This window comes from Eriocheir sinensis, unplaced genomic scaffold (genome assembly GCF_024679095.1).
Source record: "Eriocheir sinensis breed Jianghai 21 unplaced genomic scaffold, ASM2467909v1 Scaffold450, whole genome shotgun sequence".
Taxonomy (NCBI): Eukaryota; Metazoa; Arthropoda; class Malacostraca; order Decapoda; family Varunidae; genus Eriocheir; species Eriocheir sinensis.
This window is the reverse complement of record NW_026111777.1, coordinates 220,001-234,458: the sequence shown is the minus strand read 5'-3', so window position 1 is coordinate 234,458 and position 14,458 is coordinate 220,001. Positions and strand designations below refer to the sequence as shown.

Genomic DNA, 14,458 nt, shown 5'->3' with positions numbered 1-14,458 from the left:
GGTGGTGGGGATGTGGTGGTGGGTGGGGATGTGGTGGTGGTGGGGATGTGGTGGTGGGATGTGGTGGTGGTGGGGATGTGGTGGTGAGGATGTTGTGGTGGTGGGGATGTGGTGGTGGTGGGGGTGTGGTGGTGGTGGGGATGTGGTGGTGGTGGGGATGTGGTGGTGGTGGGGGTGTGGTGGTGGTGGGGATGTGGTGGTGGTGGGGATGTGGTGGTGGTGGGGATGTGGTGGTGGTGGGGATGTGGTGGTGGTGGGGGTGTGGTGGGGATGTGGTGGTGGGGTGTGGTGGTGGTGGGGATGTGGTGGTGGGATGTGGTGGTGGTGGGGATGTTGTGGTGGTAATGGGGATGTGGTGGTAGTGGTGGTGATGTGGTGGTGATGAGGATGTAGTGGTGGTGGGGATGTGGTGGTGGTTGTGGGGATGTTGTGGTGGTGAAGGGGATGTGGTGATGGTGGTGGAGATGTGGTCATGATGGTGGTGATGTAGTTGTGGTAGTGGGGATTTGGTGGTGGTGGTGGTGGTGGATGTGGTGGTGGTGGGTATGTGGTGGTGGTGGTGTTGTGGTGGTGGTGGGGGGGATGTGATGGTGGTAGGGATGTGGTGGTGGTCGGGATGTGGTGGTGGTGGGGATGTGGTGGTGTTGGGGATGTGGTAGTGGTGGAGATGTGGTGGTGGGGATGTCCTGGCGGTGGGGATGTGGTGGTGGTGGGGATGTGGTGGCGATGGGATGTGGTGATGGGGGATGTGGTGGTGGTGGGGATGTGGTGGTGGGATGTGGTGGTGGGGATGGTAGTGGTGGGGATGTGGTGGTGGTGGGGATGTGGTGGTGGTGGGGATGTGGTGGTGGGGATGTGGTGGTGGTGGGATGTGGTGGTGGGGATGTGGTGGTGGTGGTGGGGGTGGGGAGGTGGTGGTGGTGGGGTTATGGTGGTGGTGGGGGATGTGGTGGTGGTGGGGATGTGGTGGTGGTGGTGGGATGTGGTGGTGGTGGGTTTGTGGTGGTGGTGGGGATGCGGTGGTGGTAGGGATGTGGTGGTAGTGGTGGGGATGTGGTGGTGGTGGGGTTGTGGTGGTGGTGGGGATGTGGTGGTGGTGGGGATGTGGTGGTGGTGGGGATGTGGTGGAGGTGGGGATGTTGTGGTGGTGGGGATGTGGGTGTGGGGGGGATGTGGTGGTGATGAGGATGTGGTGGTGATGGGGATGTGGTGGTGGCGGGGGTGTGGTGGTAGTGAGGATGTGGTGGTGGTGGGGATGTGGTGGTGGTGGGGATGTGATGGTGGTGGTGGTGATGTGGTGTTGGTGGGGATATGTGGTCGTGTGGGGAATGTGGTGGTGGGGGACATGTGGTGGTGGTGGGGATGTGGTGGGGATGTGGTGGCGGGGGATATGTGGTGGTGGTGGGGATGTGGTGGTGGTGGGGATATGGTGGTCGGGGGATGTGGTGGGGGGATGTGGTGGGGGGAGGATGTGGCGGTGGGGGGATGTGGTGGGGGGGATGTGGCGGTGGGGGGATGTGGTGATGGTAAGGATATGGTGGTGGGGATGTGGTGGTGGTGGTTGGGATGTGGTGGTGATGGGATGTGGTGGTGATTGGGAGTGGTGGTGGTGGGGATGTTGTGGTGGGAGTAGGGATGTGATGGTGGTGGGGATGTGGTGGGGGTGATGCAGCGAATGTGGGGATGTGGTGGTGGTAGGGATGTGGTGTTGGTAGGTATGTGGGGGTGGTGGGGTTGTGGTAGTGGTTGGGATGTGGTGGTGATGGTGATGTGAGGGTGGTGGGGATGTGGTGGTGGTTGGGATGCGGCGGTTGTTGAGATAGGGTTGTGGTTGGGGGGGGTGATGTTGTGGTGATGATGGGGATGTGGTGATAAGGGGATGTGCCTCCTCAACACTCACAGTTGACGTGGAGGGTAAGCGGGGGACTGTGGGCGTTCCCCTCGGCGTTGGAGGCGGAGCAGGTGTATGGCCCCGCCTGGTGCCTGGTGATGCCGCGCAGAGCCAGGCTGTTACCGCTGAGCAGGATGCCTTCCGTGGGGTGGTGCAGGATGGCCTGGCTCTGGGGAAGCGGAAGGAAAGGAGGTCAAGAGAAGATGAAGTTATATTGAGACAATCAAATAAGGAAAAAAGGTTGTAAAAGTGACGCCGTTTATTACCTATAACAGGACATATAATCAATTTGGCAATGGTTTTTAAATTCTAAAATCTAATGTACAGTTTGAACTCTTTTAGCTGCATAGTGCTCCCTCAGTGCTTAGCCACTGAGAAAGAGTGAAAAAAAATACAAATGGGTCATAAATCACTACGCCACAATAGTATACAATCCATTAATGGACTGGGACCGACCATACGCGTGTGCTACCTGAAAGTCTACCGCGCCAGGGTCCACCACATGAATAAATAATGTGGTTAAGTTTGCCATCTACTCCAGATGGCCGGACCTTTTCTCAGTACAAGCGAGCGGTTATTACTCATCGAGAAAACCAAACATTCCGGTTTCATACTTTAGTCTGACAGGTAGCATAAAATTTCGACACATGAGAATTTAAGTTGACCTAAAGAATAGTATTTGAGGCTTTGATACCTTCAACAAGAGTGAATAGTGAATATGTGAGATAACATTGGAGACAGGTTTTCAATGACAATGATTGACGAGTCAAGACAAAAAGGTTAATTCCTGTTGACGAATAAGAAAAGTAAACGAACCCAAACGATAACATTATTCAGATTGTTAAAATGTGGTATAGAAAACTAGACGACAATGAAAGGGAGCACGTATATGCAAAATAACTTGAGGGCAGGAAAGGTGGACCCAAGTAACATCGAGTGATTTACGAGCAAGAAATTAAGAGCGGCAGACGGAACGGTAAGCTCAGGTACCGTTGGTGTTATAAATGACATTATCTACGGGAAGGTCGTGGTTAAGCCTGGCCACGGCCTTCTAATAGAAGGCCTGAGCACTTGGATGCAGATACACAGTGACGTCACGATGGTCGGTCATACAGCAGCCTCGCGGCCCGAGCGCCAGTCGGCTGTGATCGTTGAGGAGAGTATATGTTCTCGGTCACGGTGAAGTGTCACGACCATTTAGTTCAAGAACTTTGACATAATCTCAGACTTCCTCAGTTATATACTTCATATCAATATGCCTAGTGGGTGTTGTGTACCTCGTTGCAACGGAAATTATCCTACTGCTCCTAAAGTGGCTATAATTTCTTTCCCCAAAAGATGAAACGTTGGCACGTGAATGGGTTAGAGCCATAAAGAGGGACAATTTTATACCTAATCAGAGCAGCAGGGTAAGTACTCCAATAAAATACCATCCCTGTTATAGTTGCTGATATTCCAGTGCATTTCAGGTTTATTAGACCGTAAGGAGGTAAATATTAGAGGCATCATTGTATGACCGTAGGATGTCTTATGCAGGGCCAATGCAAACTTCCCGCTACAGGTCGCCACATTTTCTATAATGAGAGATCAAGTCATTCTAAGTCAAAAATGTTCAATAGTGAAATGTTTTTATCGAAACGGTTTACAAGTTACCCTTCACGACATTTAAATATGAACGCCCCGGTAGCATACCCGGGAGAGGAAGGGAGGGCGGCATGCTGTCCGTTGATTATTAATATCAGTGGTTATACATTTCCATTATTCATTTTATTTCCTAATGACGTTGATGTGATAAGCATCAAGATTATCGTACGGAACAATAAAGAACATGGTGTATCATTGCAGTTAATAGCTACAACATAATGAATTCCATATGGCAACATCGATCAGCTGGGAGTCACGGAGCAGCTTGTGATTGATTTCATGCCTCATGTTGTGTGTGTGTTATAATTAAAGTCATTAATCATATTCTAAATGAATCATGTAATGACAAAATTATTTTATTAATTGATATCTATATTGTAAAGATACTTATGTAACACCATTTACGATGAGACTAGCCTGGGGCAATAAACAGGCTCTTTCACGTGATACGCTTCTTCTTTCTTTAAAGTTTTACCCCTTTAATAAGGGGACAGGGCCTTTGCACAAAGGCGGCCCTGTAAGGGGGGGCGAGAAATTCAAAACTCGGGGCGGTTGTAGGGACGCCTCCGCCGCCGCCACAGCCGCGGGTACGGCGCCGGCGAGCAGCGACGGAGACACGGGCCCCCCGGGCAGGCGCCCAGTAGCAACCCGTAGCAGGACCCAGGTGAGCAGCCAGACGGTCAACTTAACCGGCGGACCAGAAGGGCGGGCCGAGCTGCTCACCCGAGGAGGACTGGCGTGTCTCTGACGTGATACGCTCATTTTGTGGATAAACGTTATGAATCTCTCTCTCTCTCTCTCTCTCTCTCTCTCTCTCTATATTTATATATATATATATATATATATATATATATATATATATATATATATATATATATATATATATATATATATATCTATATATATATTGTCAGTTCTGAAAATAACCCTCAGAAACCAGAACGTAAACTTATCTGATTTAAAAGAAACGAAGTGGGAGAAAATGCACAGTGATGATTTATCTAATTTCAATAACTTTGTTGTGGAAATTACACGGGATGATATTGATAAAAAACATGGATTATCTTCCAGTTCTCACATATATGGCAGGCTATTGTTGTTATGTGGTTACCCTCCAAAAAATGTAATTCATGTAAAGACTCCCTAACTTGTAATGAAGATGTAGAGGATTTTCCAGACAGTAACAGCTACATACAAGGCATTACCAGAGGTTCTCTTGTCTACCCTGATGATGGAGTAGTCAATATAGTTATGTACAATTATATTGCAGTCAACAAAATAACAGCAAACCCTAACTTCACACATTCATTGAACCAGAGAAATGTCGCCAGCGAAGAAACAATGAATATCCTTGCAGATAATGATGTTTTCCTACCAAAAAATAAATGCGGTAACGAACACAGCAAAGATAAAGTTCAGAAAATGTTAGTGTGGGCATCAACAATTTCTGTACCAAAGAAAATGATCTCATCCACCAGAGTAAAAAAGCTGAGAAAAAAGGAAGTTTCAGACGTTAACGGGATAATGTTACTGAGGTTAATGTCAATCATATTCGTCATTCACTTTTTCTTACTATGATAAAACGTAATTGTAATCTGTAATGAAAACAATATTGTGAGTTTCTCTATCCCAATTATAGAATCTAGAATTTTATGCCAGGGTAGTTGCAATGAAATGCTGACGTTAATATAAAACTATGTGATAGTCACCACTAATAAATGCTACAGAACTAATCTATTTATGTTACAGAAAAATTACAATTTTATACATTATTCACTTATAAAGGTCTGGGAAAGCATTTATAAATTATTGTATAATATACGTAGCACCATGGCCGACAGAGCCAGGGAGAGGACGGAGAGAGGTAGATGACTGAGTTTGATGACGTCATGGCCCGTCGCTCAGGCCTTTTATATTTGAAGGCCGTGGCCTGGCATACCTGACGCCTAATAAACACATAGAATGAAAGTGAAAGGGACCGCTTTAGAATAGGTAGGCCAAGCACTTTTAATAGGCGCACCTAACGCCACCAAATGTGGGATACTAACTTGGTGGAGGGACCGTTTCTGTGCCTCGAGTGGCGGTAGTGGGCTAAAGAGTAGCCTATCCGGATTTTTTGTTTTTATTTATAAGTGATCCACGAGATATCCTAGAGTTAAATCAATGTATGTGCTTATCTTTTTATGCATTCATACACACACTGGTGATATTTCTATGGTGCCTGATTCACTTAATTGAGTGAAATTCCATTGTGATAAAGTCACAAAGTCGTATCAGTAGTAAAATTGAAAGTAGCAATGTTATGCCTCCATGAAATATACACAAATTGATAAATATGAAAGCTCACGAAGTCACAATAAGTGACTTCACCTGCTTTGCGCAGTAAAAATATGCTTATATAAAGGTATCTGATACCCGCAAAATGACGTGAGTTGCTGCCTCGGGCAACAGTTGTCGTATAAAATATGAACGTATTTCCATATTATTGTTCTGTTGTTTATTCAATGTTCTGTTCAAGAAAAAATAATACTCATAATTTTAGTTAGTTTTTGGTTATAAGGATTCTTTACGAAATACAATTATAACATTACCGCCAATAAGTTAGGAAACGTACTGAATCCTGGATCGGCAATGGTGATGTTAGGTGCGCCTATTAAGAAGAAACACACCCACGGCCATAAAGCACATAAGCTCAACATCCCTACACATAAATATTTCTTGCCAGCTTGGGCTCAAAGCCACATACAAGAAATTAGAGAAAAGAAGCGGAGGAATTAGGCATAGGAACTCTATCACGCTTCAGTACGCCTTCCAGAGAGACAGCGAGAGTCGGAGCACCGCCAGAAACAACCAGAAGGGAAAAGAAGGCTGATGGAAGCGGAGTGAAAAAAAAATAAATAATAGAAAACAACTATTTTTTGTAAAGTGCCTTATTCAGTTATCAATAGTGGAGATACAGGTGAAGGAGGAACAGGAGGAGGAAGTCAAACAGGAATACAAACAACGTGGAAGATTAGGAAGATCCAGCCCACACACACACACACACACACACACACACACACAGTAAAGAAAGTGAACCATAAAACACGTAAACACCACCGTAGTCTCGCAACAAAAAAACGGAAACCAATAGATAGAAAACACAAGGGATGAAGAAAAAAAACCAAGACAACTGGCCACTCACCCTCCTGAACCACGAGATTCTGTAGGTCGGCGGGTTGGAATCCACGTTACAGTTAAAGTAGACGTCCTCACCCTCCTTCACGATCGAGGACACGCCACGACCAAGCTCCATCGTGGCCACGGGCGGGTCTGCGGCGGGATGGAGAGGGAAACACCATGAGGAATAACAATATAATCAGGTAAAAAGGGAAAAAACTGAGGCCTAACAACATAGGCAGGATAAAAACAGAACAACTGGATAAATGTAAAGGAAATAATATAGAGTTGCTAACAGGAAGAAGAAATGCGAACGACAAGAAGGTAGATATAGATGGGTAAATAACTGATAGACACAGAAATCACATAACATTCAAAATTGGGATGAATTGTTGAGAGAGAGAGAGAGAGAGAGAGAGAGAGAGAGAGAGAGAGAGAGAGTGCAGCAGGGGGCTGTGTATACCTGAGAGGAGTACTGGAGGCAGGTAAACGCAAGGAAAGGAGTAATTAGAGGTATTTCAGGCGTGATGAATGATGATTAACAAATAGATGAAGGAAGAGGAGGAGGAGGAGGAGCATTAGTAGGAACACAAAGAAAGAACGAACAACAGCAGGCCTGAGGGTCCTAACCAGCCAAAGCTGGCAGGAAAGGAAAAAGAACCATGCAGCATGGAAAAACTGCATGGAAATTATGTAGGAAAGAGGAAAGAACTACCATTACTGCTACCACTAACCGGGCGATAAAAATGGACAAGGACACAAATATTCGAAAGAACTTAACGTTATTACGACAATGAGTAATATCTTAGTTGCTGGTTGGATTCAAAATACTTGTCTAATCTATTCTTGAAGGGCGTGACTGTTATAATATCAATGGCATCACAGGGTAAAAAATTCCAAACATTAACAACTCGATTGAAGAAGAAGTGTTTGGCTTCGCGCAATGAAAATCTTTTACCACTTATCTTGAAAATGTTACTTCTTCTTGTTCTATTTGATCGATCAATTGTAATCTTCCGCATTAATATCAATGACTCCTTTAAACATTTTAAACACTTCTATCAGATCGCCTCGCATTCTTCGTTTTGATAGGCTGAATAAATTTACTTCTTTAAGCCGTTGTTCATAAGATAAATTTCTCAACCTAGGAATCATTTCTGTTACTCTCCGTTGAACCCGTTCTTACTTTTCTATGTCTTTTCTGTAATAGGGAGACCAAAGCTGTATACAGTACTCTAGATGGGGTCGAACCAGCTAATTATAAAGTTTTAATATTAAGCTTTCCGATTTATTATTAAAGACTCGTCCGATGAAGCCAACCAATTTGTTTGCGTTTTTAACTACCTCGGAACAATGCTGACTGGGCTTTTAATCGCTTGATATAGTAATTCCAAGATCCTTTTCTTTACTTACTGCAGAAAGTTGTTGGTCATTCACAGTGGTGGGTACGGTTCCGCTAATCCGCTAACCGATAATTAGCGAAACTAACTTTTTCGTCAGCTGATTAGCGTTTTCGATAACATTGGATACAGTTAGCGGACCAATTAACTTCCGCTAAATGAAGTTTCTCCTTCATTAACTTAAAGTCTACTTAAAAAATTCATACAGGTTTGTTCTTGTCTTTCTGCACAGCTATTGCAAGTTCATATATAAGGCAAAAATAAAGTGTATGTTGAATTTAATTTGTTTATTTGTGTACACCTTTATCATCATCTAATTTTGGAATGCTATACCTTTAAGAGTTTTAGAGCCAAAATACTTAACCGAAGCTAAAAATATATGACAAAGTTAACGGTTAGCGGTTAGCGTTAGCTTCCACTAATAATTTTCTTTATTAGTTTAGTGATTTAGCCTAAGAACGCTAAATTTTTAGTTAGTGGATTACCGTTAGCGAAGCTAACTTTTCGGTTTGCGGTGCCCACCACTGGCCATTTATTACGTACTGAACGCGATTGTCATTGTTTCCGGTGTGTAACACTTAACATTTGTCAACGTCAAATTTAATTTGCCATTGACTGGCCCAACGTGCAAGTCGATCTAGTTCTTATTGTAATGCTTCTTCGTCGAGTGTCGTAGTTATCTTACATATGATTTTTTTGTGATCAGCAAATTTTGATGTTTTGCAAGTGAGCCCATCATCGGTATCATTAACATTAATTAAGAAGAGCATGGGACCAAGCACTGATCCTTGAGGTACACCGCTTCTAACATCGAGACAGTTAAATTAAACACCGTTTAGGACTTCTCTCCGTTTCCGCTCAGAGAGCCAGTCCACAAGCCAATTGTGAATGTTACGTGAGATGCTGTGCGCCAATAGTTTACTGAGTAATCGTTAGTAGGGGCCCTTATCAAATACCTTTTTGAAAATCCAGATATATGATGTCTACTGATCTGCTTTCATCGAACACCTAAAAAAAATATGATGAAAAGAATCAAATAAGTTAATTAAACACGGAACGTTTACTACGGAAACCATGTTGCGAATTATTTATTATGTCATTTTTTTCAAAGAATTTAACCATATGGTCGCGAATGATAGTCTCCATTAAATTACAAGCAATCGATGTCAGGCTAATTGGTCAATAGTTTCCTGGATGAGACTTGTCCCCTTTTTTTGGAAATTGGGGTGACATTTGCTAGTTTCCAATCGGACGGAACTTTTCCAGCAGTTAAAGATTTATTGAATAAGACAGAGAGCGGTTCATAAATTTGATGTTTGATATCTTTTGAAATTCTAGGGGTACTTTTGTCTGGACCAGGGGCGGAATTCACAAACATACTCACTAACTACGAGCTAACATAACTGCGCACTATTGATTTAGCGACCGACGTTAGCGTCAGATTCACGAAGCAAACCTTAGATGGTAGTTAGAGGCGCGCTAAGTCAGCGAGGCCACTGATTGGTTGATGACGTCATTGGCCTTGCAGCGAATCGCAAGCACGTTTACAGAACCGTCAGCCAAGCCTAGGGAGGCCCCTCCAGCTGCTGGTTCAAGAAAACCATTCTTTTTTCCCATTTTTCTTCCTTTTAAGGCAAACTGTACTAAATCGTAATCTACGAATTAAATTATTTCGTCGTTTGCTGCACATTTACGTCAAGGTTACTTTGCTGTTCGATGTCTTGTTACCTACGAACATGCTTATGATGAAGAAAAAGAAGATTCGGAGAAGATTGAGGCAGGAAGAAAGCAAAGAGAAATATGGGATAGATATCGAGGCAGACAGGAACGAAGGACGGAAGGAAGGAACGAGGGAAAATTAAGACTGTCTTGCCATATCTGCAGCCCAACTCATGGGCTAGCTGTCACCCGACAAAGGTCCATGGTCCATCCACGGAGGGACAAATCTAGAGATGGATGAATGAATGAATGAGGGGGTAGGAAGATGAAGAAGGAGGGAGGTTTGGCAATCCCCAGGCCGGACGTCGGTGTTGCCATACCGCCCACACTTATTACATACCTCTCAAAGGGTGTATATCTCATCATTTTATGACGAAATGGGCTTCTTCCTCTACTCGCAAAGTTATATTTCAAGTTGAAAAACGTGATTTATAAGCATTTATACGTATATATGATAATATTGTTAGCGTTTGCTACACTCCCGAGGCAGTAGTTATTTAACAACATATCTAACGTCACACAGAGCGCGGTAAAGCTTTGTAAATCCGCGCGCTAACCCGTGACGTCATCGATTAGTTGGTAGTTATTACCGCGCGAGCTTTGTGAAGCTCAATGTTCTAAAAAACTACGCACTAAGGGCCCAAAACTACGAACTAAGCCTTTGTGAATTCTGGCCCAGGAGCTTTACTTACTTTAATCTTTTCAATTGTGCGTAAAATGTAACTTTCTACGATAAGCACGCCATTTAAAATCTTTTCGGTCCTTCTAACCTCCGGCGGTTGAAGTGATAAACAATCTTCGTCGGTAAATACGGATGCGAAAAAGTTTTTTTTTTTAAGATTGTAGCCATTTTATTCTCATCGTTCGTGTGGTCACCATTATCATCAGCAAGCGGTCCGATACTACAAGTGACTGACTTTTTTTTTATTATTTACATAACAAAAAATTCTTTAGGAATAGATTTACTTGTTTCCGCTATATATTCTTCAAGATTGTTCTTGCTTCGTTTTATTAATTTCTTGGTTTTCCGACGAATTCTGTCCAACTCTAGTTTGTCAATCTCACTCTGGGTTGATATGTATCCACTGCAGTCGCGTTTTTTTTTTTTTTTTTTTTAGGAGAGGCTATTTTTAATCTCGTTATTCCACTATTTGGGTTTTTTCTTAAAAATTGAACGTCTGTTACGATAGGGTACGCATATGCTTATGGCATTGTTCAGTATTGTTGTGAAGGCCTCCCAAGATTTATCAATATCTGTTTTCATCGAAATTAGAGTCCAGTCAGAATTATTTAAAATTGATCGGATTCTTACGAAATTCGCTCTCTGATAATCCGGCACCTTTTCTTTACAAGCAATTACTTTACTTTCTTTCATATTGATGCTGAATGTGATTAATCAGTGATCGCTAGAACTAAAAACTGGACCGACATTTACTTCGTTAAGTAGATCAGCTGTCGTAGAAAAGACGAGGTCGATTATAATATATTATTTTCCCGAGTCGGTTCTTGAACGTGTTGATGTAAATCACTTTCTAATGAATTTGTGTACATGTCGAGCCCTGTATAAGAGTTCAACGATTCGCCCCATCTTTTCATTGGCAAGTTAAAGTCCCCACAATTACTGCCTCGCAACTGCTACTTGTTTCTAATATTAATTCACTTAACGCGTGGCCGTTATCAGGAGTCTGCCCTAGCGGTCTATTGATTAGTCCAACTTCTATTTTACGAGACTTATTTTTAATTTCAATGAAAACCGTTTCCACATTGGTTATAATATCTGTTTTCACTTATACCGGATGGAGAGAGTTGTGGATATATAAGATAACGCATCCACCCTGTCTGTTTTCTCTTTCATGACTAAAAATCGCATATCTATATTCAATGAAATCTCTATTTGAAGTGTCAATCCAAGATTCTGTGACTCCGATGATGTGATAGTGATTTGTAGCTGCAAATGTTTCTAAGTCTTCAAATTCGTTACGCAGGCTACGAGCGTTTATATAGCAAACTTTAATGTGATTCAAGTCGGGGGTTGCGCGGGTTGAGTGCTCCCTCACGACAGAGCTGCTGGTGTTCTCACCTTAGCGTTTTTTGGCTTTCGAAGAGCCACTGGGTCACAGATCAGCCTCCCGACACGGGCTGCTCCAACAGGGTTTAAGTGGATGCCATCGGCAAGGAACATGTCCGAATCGAAGTAAAAATTGTTCCACAAGTTAACGAACTGGACGTTTTCTTGAGAGCAAAGAGACTGAAGTCTGTTGTTCGTGCTGAAGGCCTTACTGTAAAAGCTAGTTTCGGCACCGACCCTCGGGAGGATTCCTGAGATTATGATTTTCTTTACAGCACAGGAGATATATCAAGGACTTAAATAAAAAGAAAACAATAATAAAAAAAAGCCCGCTGCTTACTGCCCCTAAAAAGATTGGAGAGGAGTGGCCGAAAGAGAAGTCAATTTCGGGAGGAGAGGTGTCCTGATACCCTCCTCTTGAAAGAGTTCATGTCGTAGGCAAGAGGAAATACAGATGAAGGAAGATTGTTTCAGAGTTTACCAGCGTAAGGGATGAAAGAGTGAAGATGCTGGTTAACTCTTGCATAAGGGGTTTGGACAGTATAAGGATGAGCTTGAGTAGAAAGTCGTGTGTGGCAAGGCCGCAGGAGGGGTGCAGGCATGCAGTTAGCAAGTTCAGACGAGCAGTCAGCATGAAAATATTGATAGAAAATAGAAAGAGAGGCAACATGGCGGCGGAATTTAAGAGGTAAAAGACTATCAGTAAGAGGAGGAGAGCTGATGAGACGAAGAGCCTTAGACTCCACTCTGTCCAGGAGAGCTGTGTGAGTAGAGCCCCCCACACGTGAGATGCATACTCCATACGAGGGCGGACAAGGCCCCTGTATATGGATAGCAACTGTGCGGGGGAGAAGAACTGGCGGAGACGATACAGAACGCCCAACCTCGAGGAAGCTGATATAGTGAGAGAGGAGATGTGAAATTTCCAGCTAAGATTTTGAGTTAAGGATAGACCAAGGATATTTAGTGTTGAAGAAGGTAACAGCTGAGTGTTGTCGAAAAATAGAGGATAGGTGTTTGAAAGATTGTGTCGAGTTGATAGGTGGAGAAATTGGGTTTTTGAGGCATTGAAGTACACAAGGTTCCTTTTACCCCAATCGGAAATGATAGCGAGGTCTGAGATTAACGTTCTGCAGCCTCCAGTCTGTTTGTTACTGGAATCCGTTTTTCGTTTATACTGCTTGATCACGCGGCGGTATGTTTCAAGCAGTTCCTCAGAACGGGTTGTCCTTACGTCATTGAGTCCGCGTGAATGAAAAAGAGGGTGTTTCTGTCGGCATTATTCGTGACATCATCGCACGCTGCGGTGATATCGTCCAGTCTGGCACCTGGTTAACGGTAACGTTTTCTGAGGCCGTTTGATGAACGGCCACATAACTCAACAAGCTGGCCACGCACCATGCAGTCCCCAACTAGGCGAGTCTCAAACTTATCCTCCATGGTGTCTGTCAGCACCTGGAAACAACTGAAGGTAGTAGGGGTCAGTAAATGTTTCGTTGCCTGCTTCGGTTTGGCTCCTTTCCTTACAGGTTGGAACCCGTTATCCTGTGAAGCAAGAAGAGAAGCGTTATGTGGGGCAGGCTGGGAGTTGGCCTGTGAGGCAGGCTGGGAGTTAGCATGTGAGCCAAGCTAGGAGTTAGCCCGTGAGCAGGTTTGGAGTTAGTCTGTGAGCAGGCTTGGAGTTAGCCTGTGAGGCAGGCTGGGAGTTAGCCTGTAAAGCAGGCTGGGAGTTAGCCTGTAAGGCAGGCTGGGAGTTAGCCTGTGAGGCAGGCTGGGGGTTAGCCTGTGAGTCATGCTGGGAGTTAACCTGTGAGGCGGGTAACTCGTCCTCCCGTGAAGCAGGGGGGTCGTTTAATAGGAGCCACATTCTCGGTGGAGGGACTCCTCCATCGATGGTGGAGTCAATGCCACATTGTTAGCAACAGATTCCTTAAGGGCTTCAAACTTCTTTTCTAGATCATGGTGTTTGTTTTTCCATTCGGTCACAGCTTACGTAAGTCTTAATCTTTGAATACAGAGGCGACAAGTTCTGCGCAGCTGGTAGTACTGAGCTGCAAATCGTCCGGAACAGACATAACACTTACGGAGTGTCAAAGGCATTGTAAGAAATTTAAGCAGTTCACAATTTCGGCAAATATCAAAAAGTTCTCTCGAAATTACTTAACGGGTGACCATATATTGAACTGGATAAAAATGAGCATGGAAATTAGATACTGCTGCGTTAGATGCCTCCAACACCGGGAGTTCGTTCCCACAGGGTCTTGAAGCGCTTCAAAGACCAATCGCTTGTCCTAAGCCTCGGTCACGAGAGAGACTGTCACAACCCGGCGCTTTTTAGCTATTGTCCTTGTGGTTTTGTCCCATGAACGGGGCCAGCCTAGTCACCCAGAGCAAAGCTGGCAAGGGAGGAGAGGAACCAGAAATTCGTTCTCAGTTTCCGAATCGTCTAACACAACTCCGCGAACGTTGCGAGGCCTGACCAGTGGCACCTGTCACCAGGAGTTCTCCACCAACTCTAGAGAGTATCAGACGCCCTTCCAGAGAGACCAAAAAGCTGAAATATTCCTTGAGTATAAG

The 14,458-nt window shown here is 44.1% G+C and overlaps 1 protein-coding gene across 1 annotated transcript in view; it reads right to left on the bottom strand.

The window, feature by feature from the left end:
* Positions 1-14,458, bottom strand: part of LOC126992366 (nephrin-like) — a 266,294-nt gene that overhangs the window by 109,351 nt on the left and 142,485 nt on the right. Inside the window, exons 8-9 of the mRNA XM_050851078.1 lie at positions 6,720-6,847; positions 1,901-2,060 (exon numbers count right to left, since the gene is read on the bottom strand). Coding sequence (XP_050707035.1) covers positions 1,901-2,060; positions 6,720-6,847 — 288 coding nt within the window. The remainder of the gene's footprint in view (positions 1-1,900; positions 2,061-6,719; positions 6,848-14,458) is intronic.